Source organism: Chaetomium strumarium (assembly GCF_033439665.1).
Source record: "Chaetomium strumarium strain CBS 333.67 chromosome Unknown B0T15scaffold_1, whole genome shotgun sequence".
In the NCBI taxonomy this organism is placed as follows: domain Eukaryota; kingdom Fungi; phylum Ascomycota; class Sordariomycetes; order Sordariales; family Chaetomiaceae; genus Chaetomium; species Chaetomium strumarium.
The window spans coordinates 6,410,042-6,424,627 of NW_026944429.1; the positions used below are offsets into that span (position 1 = coordinate 6,410,042).

Sequence of the window (14,586 nt, forward strand, 5' to 3'; positions counted from 1 at the left end):
ATGACGAAAAGGTGACTCAACTATCGTACCTAACACTAGTAGCCCTCAGCTGTCATACACAGTGGACTCCATTGTGTGTTCTTGTCGAACCCGAACCGCCGGACTTGGACACGAAACGGCCCGTTTCGTACACATCGAAAACGTTGGGCCGGAATGTGGGGATAACTAAGGTATGCCTCGTGAAGGAGACTGGGAAACCAACAACCGGTTGGCAGGCTCGCTGGCCAAGATCAACGGTGCTATTACTCACACTGTGAATGAAACGGGGCGGACGGCGCCTTCAATTTTCGGGCTAAACCACTTTGGATGACAAAGCAACGCTAGACAGGGGCTGATTTGGCTCTGCGCGCCGCGCGCGGGCTGGTGACCGAACTGGCCACACAGACAACATGCCCACATTCCGCCCCCGCTGCTTTGCAGCAACTGCGCCAATCACGACCTCTCCAATTTTACCACCTTCCCCCATCTTACTGACGAGTTGAAACTGCTGTCCGGTCGAGGTGATGCTTGATCCGGCAGATTCATGACAGAATAACAGGGCGTTCCCGAGAACAGTACCTATCTATCATGGATCTCTCTGGGTAGAGGATAGGTGCGGTGAGCTGCGGTTGAGGAAGAGAGGATTCATCAGAAGCATCGAGTTTTACATTCGTGATACGGTATCTGTTTCCGCTGTGTAGCTGTGTTCCGTCCCAAACGTTTTGTCGAGCGGCGTTCATGTCGCACGCTTGTTGAGTCTCTGGCCCGTAGGTAATAAAGAGGTAATGAGGTACGGTAATAATGAACGGCTGGGGCCAAGGACCTGCAGGAGTGGAGGTTGGGAAGCTCCGGACTATCCTGTCACTCCTGTGGGCTTGCAGGAAGTTGCAGCACAGCACTTGCAGCTTCTGCCAGTCCAGTGTGGCAGACGGAATCCCATGGGGCATGTCCAGTATCCTGGCATGCCCATTCAAAACCTGGCTACCCTGCGCCCAGTGCCGTGCCGAGAGCCTCTTCTTCTTCTCCTCCATCGAGCAGCAACAATGCTCAACTTTAAGATCTAGGAAGAAGCGGCTCTGTAGTAGTCAGCTTGTGAGATCTTTGTATTAATCTCAACTCTCCACTCCCTCCTTTTTGAATTCGATTTCACAAGTCCGTTTTCCTTCTTCTGCCTTAATTCCCCCGTGGTCCGGTAAAATCTCCATGATTGCCAGTCTGTTTGTTTAGGACGCTTCCCTTTCTCGCGAGGCATTGACTTGCTTGCTGCGGCAAAAGAAAGTAGGCCCAACAGACGCATTTTTCTTCAGGCAGGGTCCAAGACAGAACGACGAGAGCTCCGCGCTGCTGTTCAAACGGCACTCGCCCGGCGGGCCTGGTATTCGCCACCTTTTGACGGAACAAGGAATCCCGCCTCTCGTCACAGAAAGACGAGCAAGAAGCAGGCGCTGCGACAACTCGATCACTCATTTGCCCCTTGTATTTGTACACACACCGATGACTACCTTTAGGTAGCTCGAGTCGCCGCAGCAGTTCAAGGATCCGCGTTCCAGGCTTCCGCCAGGTCACACCACGAAACTGGCTCCACGCTGACAGTTTGGCGCCACCTGGTTCCCGTCTTTCGGCAAGTGTCGGTTCCGTCCTCGCCACCACTGAAAGAGTCATCAAGCCAAGTGAGCCACCCGAAGCCGGCGACACTATCTGAAGTCATCTCGACACAAACACTCGCCACTTAGCGACGAGTCACAGCGCCCCTACCTGAGGCCGACAGACCTTTCACATCCTCATGTTAAAAGCGCCAGGTCAAGGTCATCGTGCAGTGACGCCGCTATCTTCTAGCCTTGCGTACATGCGCCTCGCATAAACTTACACAGGCCTCGAACCGAGCTCGCTCTACCTATCCTCTCTTCGACTTCCGGCCATATGGTACAGTCTTAGCTACCATATAACCTCACCAACTCTTCCGCTCGTCCCCAGCGCAGCATACACACGATGCCTGATGAGAGCATTGTCTTCACTCCAGTCGCCGTCTCTACCCCGTCTACCGGTCTGATCGTTCGTGGAACCCCGTCTTGTCCCGACCTGGCCTAGGATACTCCTCCCTCGGTCAGCATTCACAGCTTTACAACAATCCATGTGGCTTGTTGCAAAGCAAGTATCTCGATTGGTTCACGATCTGTTCAACGCTCCCTCGGTCAACCGGTAGTCTTCGCTTGACGGCGACTGGAGGTCATTCGACGCACACGACCACGCACACCACTCAAGCCAGACTGACCTTAACTGAAGATGATGCGCGGCATCCATGAGTTGTCATCTTCACTCCACCCTGCGCGCCCTGCGCCTTACAACAACCTGACGTTAGCTACGCTGGTCTCATCCTCGTCCTCCTATGCGTCCTCCGATCCATCTTCCTCCTTCTCGCTCTGGTCCTCTGTGTCTTCACAACACTCTGACGGTACCGCCTCGACCGCGCCGACGTCTGGATCCGACGCATTCGATGCCTACTGCATTCCCAACCCCCCGTACTCCTCATCGCAAACATCAGCCAGCTCCCTTGGTAGCTCATGTGGGCCCGCGATCAAGCTGCATGACCCCTGGGCCAAGCAGCCTGTCCAGTCACAGGCGCATGTCGAGCTTCCTGCTGAATTGCGCCAGAATCCGCGGCGCACATGCAACTCCGCGATATCTCGCACCGGGCGCCCGCCCTCGCTCGTGCGGCAAACTGACCGAAAGGTCAGCTTCGTCGACAACCTCGTTGGTAAGAGAACATGCTCGCGCCCGTTGTTATGGACACGTACTTAATGATGCCGCATGTTCCAGAAACGGCAACCCACATCGTCGAAGCCATTTGGCCTACCTCATCGGTGATGTATGGGAATGATGGCGGAAGCAGCGCCGTGTTGCCGCTGCGGAAGTTCATCGAGGAGACCCTCCGGCGTTCCAGGACCAGTTATTCCACTTTGCAGGTGGCCCTCTACTACCTGATCCTGATCAAACCTCACGTACCGGCATACGACTTCACTACTGAGCAGCCGAATGATTGCCACTCCATCCAGGCGATTCAGTGCGGCCGCCGCATGTTCCTTGCGGCGTTGATCTTGGCTTCCAAGTATCTTCAAGATCGCAACTACTCAGCCCGTGCCTGGAGCAAGATCTCCGGCCTTAACGTTCTAGAGATCAACAGGAACGAGACGGTTTTCCTCCTGGCGGTTAACTGGAACCTTCACGTCACGGAGGAGGTTTACAAGCGCTGGGCGGATTGCGTCTCAAGTCTGACGCCCACACAGCCTCCTTCTCCGGGCGGAGCTGCGCAGCAGCTATATGAACGCCAATGCTACGACTTCCGGCGCATCATCTTGAACTTGTCCCCAGACTTGGATAATCTGGAGGAGCTGGCTCCCCGATCGATGTCCACTAACCACGTCTCGGATCTCTTTTCCAGGCCGCTCTACACGCCTCCGGTGGAGCGTTCTTGTGGGTTTATATCCGATGGCGAGTTTGGCCTGGCTCCCAAGCATCATGGCCTACCAGCCGTGATGGAGCCAGCTCCGTCGGTGGCATGTGCTCCAAAACGCTTCGCACCCGCACTCGGTCTCCTTCCTACGCCGCGCCTGACTCCTCAGACTGTGGGGTACAGCACTCCTGCAGCGAGTACTGCGTCCTCAGTCCTTAGAAGGAGCTCGTCGATGGGCCTCGCCGTGGCGCAAGCATCGGCATCAATGGCGGCTCAAACCGTCGATCGTTGGCCGCCATCCGCGACATCGTCTCCCATGGGCTATGTGGCTCGTCGTTCGTCCCTCGCCAACTCGATCTCGAGCGCGTCATCGCCCGAGTCAATGGTTTCGGATTCTTCCGCGGTTTCCCGCTCATCCTCGATCTCTTCTGCACCCTCGGTAACCGCGCCGTCATACAAAGCGGATGTCCGTGCGCGGTACCGGTATAATGGGAAGTGCAGTGAGAGGTTGTGCCTGAAACCAACCATTGCTTCGGTTCCCGAAGATCATGAGGCGGTCTGTTTGACCAGCTCACCAGAGTCCTACGGCGTCGCAGCTGGTAAAGAATTCTGCGACATCATGGATACGCCGTTGGCATCACGGGAGCGTGAAATGAACGATGCCGCACAGGCTCTGCATGATCTACAGCGGTATGGCGCTAGCCGGTCGGCAGTGCAAGTCAAAACTGGAATCAAGCGGAGTAGGGCTCTTTCAAGGGAGAACGTGCTGCAGGACGATGTTCGCGAGATGCTCGCTGACCAATACTCCCGCAACGGTTCTTGGCTCGAGACGATGGTTCAACCCCAGCAGTCTTCACGGGCTTTCGCTTGGGACGGCAACAACAACAACAACAACAACAGCAGCCGCAGCAGCAACGGCAACAGCAATGGCAACAGGCGCAAACGTGTCTGCTTCTCTACTGAGCCGTCGCTACCTCATCTCAGGATTCCCTCGCTTCGTTCAACCGTTGGAGGGTACGGCGGTCCAAGGATGTGGGATAGGATCCTGAACTAGTTAACATCCTACGCACCTTGCATCACCAAACGCCAAATGCCAAACCCCAAACGCCAAACTCCAAACGCCATTCATCCTAAACAAATATGGATCGCACCTGGGACGTGGCGTTAATAATCCATGCCACGCACAGACGGGGCTTGCTTCACTATGTTCATATTGCTCGGTTTTGCCATTCCCCACATATCCGACATCCTGGAAAGAGCGGGGGGCCACCCTTCGGATATTGCCAATCGTCTTTCTCCTTTCCTTTTGTGACATTCCTTAGTCGTTGAAGACGGTCTCGATAGGATCTTCCGGATCCCTATCCTTGGCCTTGGAGCGTTCTAGCTAGGAACGGCTTGAATGGCGGCCAAGGCCAAGGGCGAGCAACAGATGTCCTACGTTCTATCTCGGTTAGGCTTACATCCCGTCGCGACACTCAGCATCGTGGTATCCCGCAACTCAACCTACTCCATGAGCTCGATGTTGACAACGGCAACACGATCTGGTACTCGACCGACCGATCAACGCACCTCTGTCGTTGATCACCACGTCCAAACCTCGAGCATTTCGAAGGGCGGCATTCCATCTGGGCCCCGGGACTGGCCGCCAAACCCACCGCGGCCACCCTGGCTTCCGGACCGAGAGGACTCGTATCGGCTATTCTGGCGGAGAAGTTCAAGTCCAACAGGACATGCCGCTACTAGCTGGTTACCGGTTTCTACGCCGAAGATGACGAGCCAAACACCTTTTCATACTGCGGCGACCCACTGATCGACTACGACTTCCACAAAATGTTTTTTTTTTTTTTTTTTTTTTTTTTTGCATGCATTGTCTTGTTTCGGGGAAACGGCGTGGGTTGGGGAGCCCGGGGGGGAGGGGGGGGGGTGGAGGGGGCGGAACTCTGGCTTAAATTTGCTAGGCGCAGAAGGTTGTATCTTGTGTACGATCAATGGGATGGGATGGTTCTTAATCTTTTTCATTCTTTCTTCACTGGTAACTCTCAGCGTCCCGGTTATCCGGACTGCGAGAACGGAAATGGGCATATTTGGAGCATAATGGATGGGGATGGGCAGCGGAGAGAACTAGGGACGGCCCCGACGAGGGAAGAGGGATCTGCAAAGACTGGTTTCTCTTCCCGCCACACCTGAACCGTTGCGATCTTGGAGTTTAACATGGGTTTCTTCCCAGGAAAGCGAGACCTTCGGGCCCTCGAAGAAACCCAGACAGACAGACAGACGAAATTGGGTTCCAGCAAGCTATCCCTCCCGCACTGGCGGCTAGCACACGCGCACAAACGCGCACGCGCACAAACGCGCACGCACAGATATCATGCTACTGTTAGCCAGAGCAACGCTAGGAGCTATTGAACGCAGTTGAAGCAGAAGCACGCATTTTGGTTCCCTTTCGTCGTGCGATGACGCCATCACCACGCTGCGAGATTTCCGTATAAGCGAGCATCGAGGCGGAGCCCCCTACAAGACGCGAAGCCACGAGACTTGAACCCCGATCACAGGCGAAGGTCTGGTCGAATCCACTGTACATACGGTAGTACGGGAATAACCTTGCGAGACCTAAAGCTATGGTTTGATAAGTACTGACGGGCGGAGTGTTAACATTTCAGCCTTCTCGTCTCGACGGTTCTGTCTTCTCCCACCCCTAAAATCGGGTATTCTAACGGATGACTTGGACCAAGCAGGCAAAGCAGGCAATTTGCCCATGAATTCAACTACACTAACTTAAGCATTGCCGAGCGACGAAGCGCCGCCGTGCCGCCGTCTTCCAAAAAATGTGTCCATTCCGATCTCGCCCCTCCGTGTGAGTCACCGGAATCCTTGCCCCTTCTCAGTTCGTTACCCTCCACCACCACCGCACTGGAACTTCTTGTTGGCTGGGCTGGCCGGCACGCTAAATTAGTCTGTTGTTGATCAGGCTGAAGTTGGGTGAATGGGATCCTCTGCCATCGTCGGAGGACACAAGCATACCCGACCTTACCTGACTCTTCGACGTGGTGGGTGGCAAGGCCCTAACAAGTGGTGTGCGACAACACACACTATGGCCTCTCACGTGTCACCTCAACTCCCTTGATTGATCGGGTAAAGACGGGGGCAGCGACTCACCTTTGACAGGATGGATGGGGTCGTAGGCTGGAACCGATGCACTTTGCGTGACTCTATTCGTATCCGAGTATGACTGTCACATCCGAGTCATCGACATTATTCACACAAAGCCGTGATGGGTCCTTTGTCGTTCACCGACCTCCTGTGCCTCCCCTGCCGCCTGTCTGCACCTCCCTCTTTCTGAGCAGTATAGTATACCTTACGTATTCGAGTCAGTGAACACCTGAGGGGAAGAGCCAGTACTGTCAGGTATCTATGTCCTTGATACTAGTAGTACTGTACAGTAAGTACGTGACATGAAGTATAGGAGAACGAGCATCAGATTCACAGACGGCGCGTATGATACCGTACCGTCACATACTCTTAACCTAAGATACGGTATACCTGACTCAGGTCAGTGTTTCACTCGCAGTCCACTGCAACTTCCGATCCTCAGGTCATGCTCGCCGCACTCGCTGGCGCTTCTCGCCTTCCGGACAGACGTGCCAATTGGGAATCTGTTAGGTACGCACCGTTTTGGTACGTTGTGCGGCATAGTATGTACTACTACTAGTAGTACCCGATGGTCAGGCCCATCGTTGTTGTGGCACATCGAAACAGCTTGACCGTTGAAGCATTGAGTTTCACAAGTGTGTTGCTGATGCCAGTGGGTTTGCCTTCCTCATCTGGGAACCTTTCTCGGACTTATCACGCTGGATGGATATTACTGAGATAAAGCACCCTTCCTTTGGCCTCAACTGGTGTAGGAGACCAAGAGTTACTATTCGTACTACCTAGTGCGCTCGCGACCCGTTGTTTGCGTGGCCCAAACTCGAGGATGCCGAGCTCTTACCACGCGCCTAGGGAGGGATGTAGGATGGATGAATGTCTTCAAGTCGACGCCCAGTCGTACAATATGAGTTACTACTAGCTTGTATCCACCAAGTTGAGGCTGGTGAAACAAAAGGCTTATTAGGCTCGAACCCCATCAGTACAGAAGGACACTGGGGGATGCCGTTACAAACCGGCCATGGTCAGAGGCCTGACCCCTTCCCTCCACAGAAGGGAGTATGTCGGCAATACTGTACTCCTTGCACCATACGGTTCACAAAGGATTTTCCAGAAAGGCGACTCGGTACAACTGCCGGCCGACGCCCTGGTGAAAAGATGCGACTCGATTTGCTGACAAGGCGATTTGGGCCACTCGATGCACTGGAAGAACTTAAGCCAGACACACGCGAGCATGCCTCCCGATGTGGCGATTACATACGGAAGATCAGAAGATCGTACTGGCTCCCCTCTTGGTTGGCGGGCAAGGACATAAAGAAGAGAAGAACTGGATATCTATGTGTAGTACTCCCTAGTATTGTACAAGAACAAGACGTACCGTTTCCATCAACGACAAGCAGGGAGGTGTCGCTGCCAAACTTCCACCCCTCAACTCCGATTGACCCCCCCATCACGCCGTGAAACGCCGGTCTATACGATTCGTGCTCCTTGCGCCACATGTAGCCCTGGATAGTAAGATGCTGATATTCCTGCGCCGAACGCCACTACTGGCATCAGAATGGTGGCCAAGCTACAGCCGGAAAGACCACTTCTTGGGCCGCGCCTGCTTGGCATTCTTCATCATGTTGATCCTCCTCAGCCGCTCGCGGTTGCTAGGATCCAGCAGGACGTCGGTGCCATCTTCGCTGAACCAGTGGCTGTGACTGCGCAGGCCACCGCCGTTCATCTTGACGCGCTGGACCTTGCGCAGCTTCACCAGCCCGTACCAGCAGACAATCAGGGAAAAGATGGAGGAGAGCGCCGTGACAGCGCCAAAGCCCCAGTTGGTCTCCTCGATGAAGTTCTCGAGGTTCATGCCGTACAGACCGGCCAGGAAAGTGCCCATGGCCAGCCCGAGCGTGCCAATGCTGAACTTGAGATCGAGTAGCATAAGCGAGTTCCGGTTGGCGTCGAGAATTGCCCGGATACTTGTAACAAAATCGTGTCAATACCAAGCATCCCAGTGATACACAGTTAAGACATGATCACCTACATCTCCTCCGTGTTCCTGATGCTCGACACAAGGTTGCTCGCTTCCTGCACCACTTCGTCGCAGATCTTATTGTATGACTCCAGGAGGAGCTCGACTTCTGTGTGGTCGTCCTCGCCTCTGAACAGGTCGTGTGTCTTCTCGGTCAGGTACATTGCGGCAAGGTCGTCATCGGCCTCTAGCAGTTCTTCGATCGCGTCGCGGACTAGCTTTGCCTTCTGCTCGAATGTGCTGACCCGCTTCGACAGGACCAGCAGGATCCGGAGCTTCTCGCGATCGATATCGTCTTCCAGCTCGCTCAGGATACGGATGACGGGGTCCCGTACAGACTCAAAGTCGGCCTCCAGTTCGGCTGTGACGGACATGAGAACTGCCTCGAGAGCTCGGAACTCATAGGGCAAGCTATTCGCTCCGGCGTTTTGCTTCTGCTGCAACTTCCCTTGCAGGTCATACATGAAGGCCGATTGGGGGTACGACGAGGTGGAGCCGTAGACGTCGAACAGCAGGACGCGGTCGTGCTTGATGAGGACTTTCAGATGCAGTAGGTTGAGGAGAATGGCCGAGGGGCGGACGAGGATGTGAGGGAGGTTGGACGAGTCGATCTTACGGAGATCGCGCGGAAGAAGGCCGTACTATGGGTATACGATCGTGTGAGCAACGAGATGCGGCCGATGGCCGTGGAATGATGTTGCGTACCCTAGCAATCAGCTCGCTCTTCTTGAGCTCGCCATCTACCATGATCACCTTTCCATTTTCGTCCACCTCCGTGCACCGAAGCCGCGGGTCGAGGGCAGCCTTCGCGGTCAGAGACCTGCGTTGGAAGATGGACCCAGATTCCTCCTCCAGCCGCACCCTGATGTCGCCTTCCTTCAGCGGCTCCCCATTCTTCTTGGGATCAGACCCAAAAAGCAATTCCTGCCATGCGGATTTAGTGCCATCCTCCCGCGGTGTCTGGTCCGAAGAAGAATACCGCAAGGCGCCGCCCGTGGCAGTAACCTCCTGGCGCTTGCTGCTCGCCACTGCAGCGCGCTGCTTCCTCAGCGTCTGGGGGAAGATCGCATCGAGACCGAGGAATGCAGCCTGCACCGTGGGTTCGCGACGTGTAATCGGGGCCCTCAGGAGCTCTGCTGATAGCTTCGCCTTAGTGCAACTGCAGCCATGGCGCCGAATCGGCAGGCGCGGCGCGCACTCTGCGAATACGAAGCCTTCGGACTGGGCGCGCAGGAATTTGAGAAGCCTCCGCGACGGTACCGCAGGTTTCAATGCCGGAGGCATAGCTGGTGCAAAGCGCTGGTCACTCCGTGCTGGATTGCGGTCGTCGCAATGGTGATCACCAAGCGAGAAGTCCCGGTTTGAAAACTTTAGCTGGGCGTCGGATGTGGATACCCACCCCCCTGCACATCACTGCACCAGGATTCGTTCTCCCTGTACGAGTACCGTACAGTCGGTAACCAGGGCACCTTATATTTTAGTACAGTATAACGTACATGATAAGCGAGCGACGCAGATAAGCGAGCGACGCACTTTCTACCACCCTACAGCAACTATCCTCAATTATAATACAACAACGCTAGCAACCAACTACAATTACATCAGAAATAGATGAATCAGATGATTCTACAGCCTCCTGGCAAGTGCGAGCATTATGGCCAGGCCTGCCGCATACCCTACAGCATCGAACCTTCGTACGAGCCCCCCCTGAACCGCTACCATCCGGCTGCGTTTCCTGCACTGCCTCCCCACCTACGGCGTTCTGATCTAGTAGATCCTTTGCATCTTGCACAGTAAGTGAACCTCCAAGCTGCATATGTGTTTTCTTGGCACGCCGGCGCTTGCTTAGTGCCTTATTGGCCTTGCGAAGCGAAGAGACCTCTGACCGAAGGAGGGCCACCTGGTGCATTACAGCCATCGTACCCTTGGCAAGCTAGTCTATAGCATCCAACATTGAAGTTGGGGAGCTATTTTGATGGTTCGCAATGCGAGTCTTGATGAGCGTTGACTGTGCGTCGGCTTCTCGTGGGTTATGTGGTGTCTGGAAGACCCAGGGTTATGCAGTGCTGGGCCGTGAGGTTGGGGGTGTTGGCGTACGAAGCTTTATATCTAGCTTAGAAAGCACCCGCTCTGGGTCGTATGGCATAAGGCCAGTCCCTGCAAAGCTACCCTGTACGTTCTTCTCTGTTATAGAAGCAAAGAAGGCTTCTCGGAAGGCACAGAGGAACTCAAGCTTGCTGATGTGGTTGATATGCATGCGCATTAAGCCCTCGATCTGGCGACCGTATGCCTGCTTAAGTGGCCCAAAGCAGCCAACATCGAGAGGCTGGAGCCTATAGGAAGAGTGTGGAGGTATGCAGAGTGTGACGATGTTGTTCTCCTTGCAGTAGAGCTTGAATTCGGTTGAGTGGTGGCTCTCGTGGCCGTCGAGGATCAACAACCGGTATATGCCTTTTGTTCGAGGTGCCGTATGGTAATCGAAGTGCTTGATCCAATCCAGACCTACTGCATTGGTAGTCCAGCCATTATCGGTGGTTGCAATGCGCCAGGTAAGTGGTAGGTTGCACTCCCAGTACCAGTTACTCTAGTGGTACTGTGCGGCTAGGATGATGAACGGAGGGATAACCCAGCCAAGGGCGTTGACTCCCTGGATCACAGTCGCCCACTCCCGATTACTAGGCTGAGCTAGTTTTGCCTTGCCACGCCCATCCGAGGTTGTAACCACTATACCCGCGAAGATAACACCTATCATAAACCTAGTCTCATCAAAGTTGTAGACATCGTCATCGACAATCCTATATTTAGCCCTAGTATTCCATATAAGTGCAAACCACTCGCTGATGACCTGTGGATCCTCGCATTTAGCCCTCTGGTAGTTGTACTTGCGTGTATACCGCGTACGGAGCTCTGGCTGGCGTTTGACAAAGTTGTGAGCCCAGCGTTTGCCGATAGGGGGCGCGTCGCGTTCGCATAGTAGGTGGTTGGCCATATCTTCCACACCACTTAATCTAGGTGGGAATGCGCGTGTAGATAGCTCAGTTATATACTGAACTATTGACTTCTCTTCTAGATCCGTGAGCTTACGCGAGTTGGCTAGAATATTGCGTCTTGCAGCACGTCCCTTGCGCCGGTGGCGAATCGTTGCTTCTGGAACGTTGTATAGCTTGGCTACCGCCCGGATACTGAGATTCTCGCTCTGTTTGATAGCTTCGAGGGCTAAAAGAAGCCTGGCTTCTTTTGAGGGGCTACGCATGGCTTGTTGCGGTGGTATTTGGTGGAAAAGTTTAGAGGAGGCGCGTCGCACTGAAAGTGCGTCGCTCGCTTATCTGCGTCGCTCGCTTATCATGTACGTTATACATCATCACTTTGCTTAAGAATAGCATCAAGTGATCAAACTGGCCAGATAAGCTCGCATCTGCTCATACTCCGATCCTCGACGTCACTAATGGCCTTTTACCGATCTTGAATCTCGAGGTACCTTTTTCTCTGCGATCATGGCTGTCATCATTATAGGTCCTAGGTTGATGTTGCTTTGAGGGTCTTTCACATCGACATCGCGCATGTGCAATGCGTCCTCGCCCGGTGGATTCGTCTTTCATCACTCCATAGAAAGTGTCTCTCTCCTCTGGCCGCAACCATGGAACTCACGCCCATCAAGGTCCGGGGCAGAGGACGTCAAAAGAAGGCTTGGAGACCACCAGAACCAAGACGCATCATGGAGAAGCGAAAGCGGAAGCGAACCCAAGATGGTGCCATACCCATGCATGACGTCGACGGATTGCCTCGAAAGCGCTGCAAGTCTAAGAAGCCCCCGGCTCCCATCGAGAACCTGCCCGTCGAGCTTCTCGAGCGCATCATCCTCTTGTCTCGGAACCTCAAATTCCTGTTCAGCAGCCTCCGGATCGGAAAGCGGTTCTCGCATCCACAGTTCCTGACCGAGCTGGTGGAAGCAGCCTTTGCTCCGACCTGGGACGAGTTGTTTGCACACCCAGATACCAACGGCATGGTGCGGAACATGACTGTGAACGTGCCGGGAGACCCCGAGTTCCAGGTCCGTCATGCCTTCTACATCACACCCGAACTAAGAGTTGCCAGGACTGACTGGATACCGAAACCCTCAACAGACTGATGTTCTTAACTGCCAATGGGTCAACGCCGACCTTGTCCTCGACGCTCAGCAAAAATGGGCCAGAAGGACGAACGGTCTGCAGTGGTTCTCCAAGTTACCTGGAGATCGAGAGCGCGCTCTCAGCCTTATGGAAGGTGTAAAGGCACGCTACGAGGAGGAGTGGAAGCGCTTCCAAATCGGTTGCCTGGACTGCCTCAAGCCTCCTGAAGTCGCTAGGGAACCTGACGTCTGGCGGGCGATGCTCCGGATGGTTGACAAGCGTTTCGATGTCCATCCCCGGATCAGGATTCCGCGTCGTCTCCTGACCGACCCCTGCGGTTGGGACTCGATGAGATTGTTGTTCTGGCTTGTCCGTGGGGGAGCTCGCCTGCAGCCCGAGCATTCCGGCGACTGGGAGGTGAGTGACCTTGCGATTTAGGACGCCATAATTTCGTTACCGCTGCTGACCAGCCTTCTCTACAGTTGACGGAGAAGGGGTTCGACACTGTCATGGCAATGGCCAATCCGCACCTCGGCGTCGTCTACTTGCAACTCTTGTACGACTTGCGCGCCTTCTGCCACTGGCCACCCGGCCATCTCGAAGAGAAGTTGGAGATCGCACAAGAGTTGGAGCAAAGGGAAACCGACGGGGACAAGAAGCTCATGTGGAGTGCTGGCCAGTCCGTCTTGAAATCCTTCGACGCAACCGCCATGGATGGATTAGACCAAATCCACATTACTAGCATACCATAGTTCGCCATCTAGTGCCTCAGCTATCCATCAAGTAGCTCTGTGGACATGAAGTATCTCCCTCCAAACGTGTGGATGACATATGACACCTGGTAGGCAAAACGATGGAACGTACACATATGGGGCGAATATCTGACCTGTCCGAGGGTTCAGGTTTTGCACACCGGGGTCCATACTATCCTCCATGAGGAGGGCCCCATGGATGCAGAAAAGATCGAGATAGAATATATCCCTATCGAGCGTCCGTTTGAATGTACAGACGACGCATCGCAACATGCCAAGAAACCGTTACCCGTTCCCAGAGTGCGAAATGATGTGCCACGCCATAAAGCCATTGTCATGATGACCCCTGCCTGATGTGTTTCCATTGTCAAGTTTCACGCCTTTGCCAATCAAAGACATCAGCATCACCAGGTCTTGCCCCCCCGACATCCCCGGATACGGAGAGTCTCGGCCGCATGGTCAACATTGTCTCATAATGTCACCACGGCTGCCGGAATTCATTTATCGCAATAAGTTGTTTAGGAGCCCGGGTTGGGGTTCATCTGTTTCGCAGCACACATCAGCCTCGGCTCCTCGTCTATCGTGGCTAAACGGTCCACTAACCTTGCGCTTGCCGCCAGTCAACGTGATGTTGACGAACCGGCGAGTGTAAGTGAGTCTCTTCTTCGCACGGCCCTTACTATCAACCTGTCAGAAGCCCGCTATTTCCCAGTCGTTCGATTGGATTATTGTCGCTGCAACGGGGTATCCGGGTAACTCGGAGCCTTTGTTCAGGTGCACGTACGGAGTCTTCTTCTTCTCTTGCTTCTCGACCTTGGGAGTCTGAGACTTGACCTTGCCTGTGTGTACCCGATCAGAATCCGTTCGACAATGTCCAGAGAGACGAATTTTGCATCGACAGTCGCTGCGGCAATCGTTGGGGAGGAAACATACCGGCACGGGCCAAACTGTGCGCGACAGGATTAGCAACAGCTTTGAACGCAGAAAACCGTCAGAGTGAGATGGATAATCCTTACCTTCCGTGAACCTTGCCCATATTGGATGTTGTGACTTGATGGCGATGAACTCTCTCTGAAGGACTGCGTCGATGAAGGCGGAGGACGGGGAGAAAGTCTGCAACTGATCGCGTTC

The 14,586-nt window shown here is 54.3% G+C and overlaps 4 protein-coding genes across 4 annotated transcripts; 2 read left to right on the forward strand and 2 right to left on the reverse strand.

Moving 5' to 3' along the window:
• The first annotated feature begins 1,952 nt into the window (after window positions 1-1,952).
• On the forward strand, window positions 1,953-4,657 carry B0T15DRAFT_71799 (uncharacterized protein). Its single transcript, XM_062871241.1, has 2 exons — window positions 1,953-2,734; window positions 2,797-4,657. Exons 1-2 carry the CDS (start codon window positions 2,263-2,265, stop codon window positions 4,482-4,484), a joined length of 2,160 nt encoding a protein of 719 aa, XP_062727122.1. The 5' UTR covers window positions 1,953-2,262; the 3' UTR covers window positions 4,485-4,657.
• A 3,170-nt stretch (window positions 4,658-7,827) lies between these two features.
• Window positions 7,828-9,954, reverse strand: B0T15DRAFT_427455 (uncharacterized protein). Its single transcript, XM_062865667.1, has 3 exons — window positions 9,300-9,954; window positions 8,607-9,235; window positions 7,828-8,541 (listed from the first exon to the last, which is right to left on the reverse strand). Exons 1-3 carry the CDS (start codon window positions 9,876-9,878, stop codon window positions 8,145-8,147), a joined length of 1,605 nt encoding a protein of 534 aa, XP_062727123.1. The 5' UTR covers window positions 9,879-9,954; the 3' UTR covers window positions 7,828-8,144.
• A 2,277-nt stretch (window positions 9,955-12,231) lies between these two features.
• Window positions 12,232-13,455, forward strand: B0T15DRAFT_489954 (uncharacterized protein; the record flags this gene model as incomplete). Its single annotated transcript, XM_062866641.1, has 3 exons — window positions 12,232-12,645; window positions 12,719-13,120; window positions 13,186-13,455. The coding sequence occupies 3 exons, from the start codon at window positions 12,232-12,234 to the stop codon at window positions 13,453-13,455; spliced, it is 1,086 nt and encodes a 361-aa protein (XP_062727124.1).
• Window positions 13,456-13,973: 518 nt separating this feature from the next.
• Window positions 13,974-14,491, reverse strand: B0T15DRAFT_489955 (ribosomal protein S30; the record flags this gene model as incomplete). Its single annotated transcript, XM_062866642.1, has 5 exons — window positions 13,974-13,997; window positions 14,059-14,134; window positions 14,240-14,294; window positions 14,389-14,402; window positions 14,472-14,491. The coding sequence occupies 5 exons, from the start codon at window positions 14,489-14,491 to the stop codon at window positions 13,974-13,976; spliced, it is 189 nt and encodes a 62-aa protein (XP_062727125.1).
• Window positions 14,492-14,586: the final 95 nt, after the last annotated feature.

What these genes read in the sequence shown, in the direction of transcription:
- B0T15DRAFT_71799 (XM_062871241.1), top strand. Translation starts at nt 2,263, where the DNA reads ATGATGCGCGGCATCCATGAGTTGTCATCTTCACTCCACCCTGCGCGC. An exon ending in CTTCGTCGACAACCTCGTTG is followed by an intron (nt 2,735 to 2,796) that starts GTAAGAGAACAT and finishes CGCATGTTCCAG; the next exon opens with AAACGGCAACCCACATCGTC.
- B0T15DRAFT_427455 (XM_062865667.1), bottom strand. Translation starts at nt 9,878, where the DNA reads ATGCCTCCGGCATTGAAACCTGCGGTACCGTCGCGGAGGCTTCTCAAA. An exon ending in AGAGCGAGCTGATTGCTAGG is followed by an intron (nt 9,236 to 9,299) that starts GTACGCAACATC and finishes GTATACCCATAG; the next exon opens with TACGGCCTTCTTCCGCGCGA. An exon ending in ATCAGGAACACGGAGGAGAT is followed by an intron (nt 8,542 to 8,606) that starts GTAGGTGATCAT and finishes TTTTGTTACAAG; the next exon opens with TATCCGGGCAATTCTCGACG.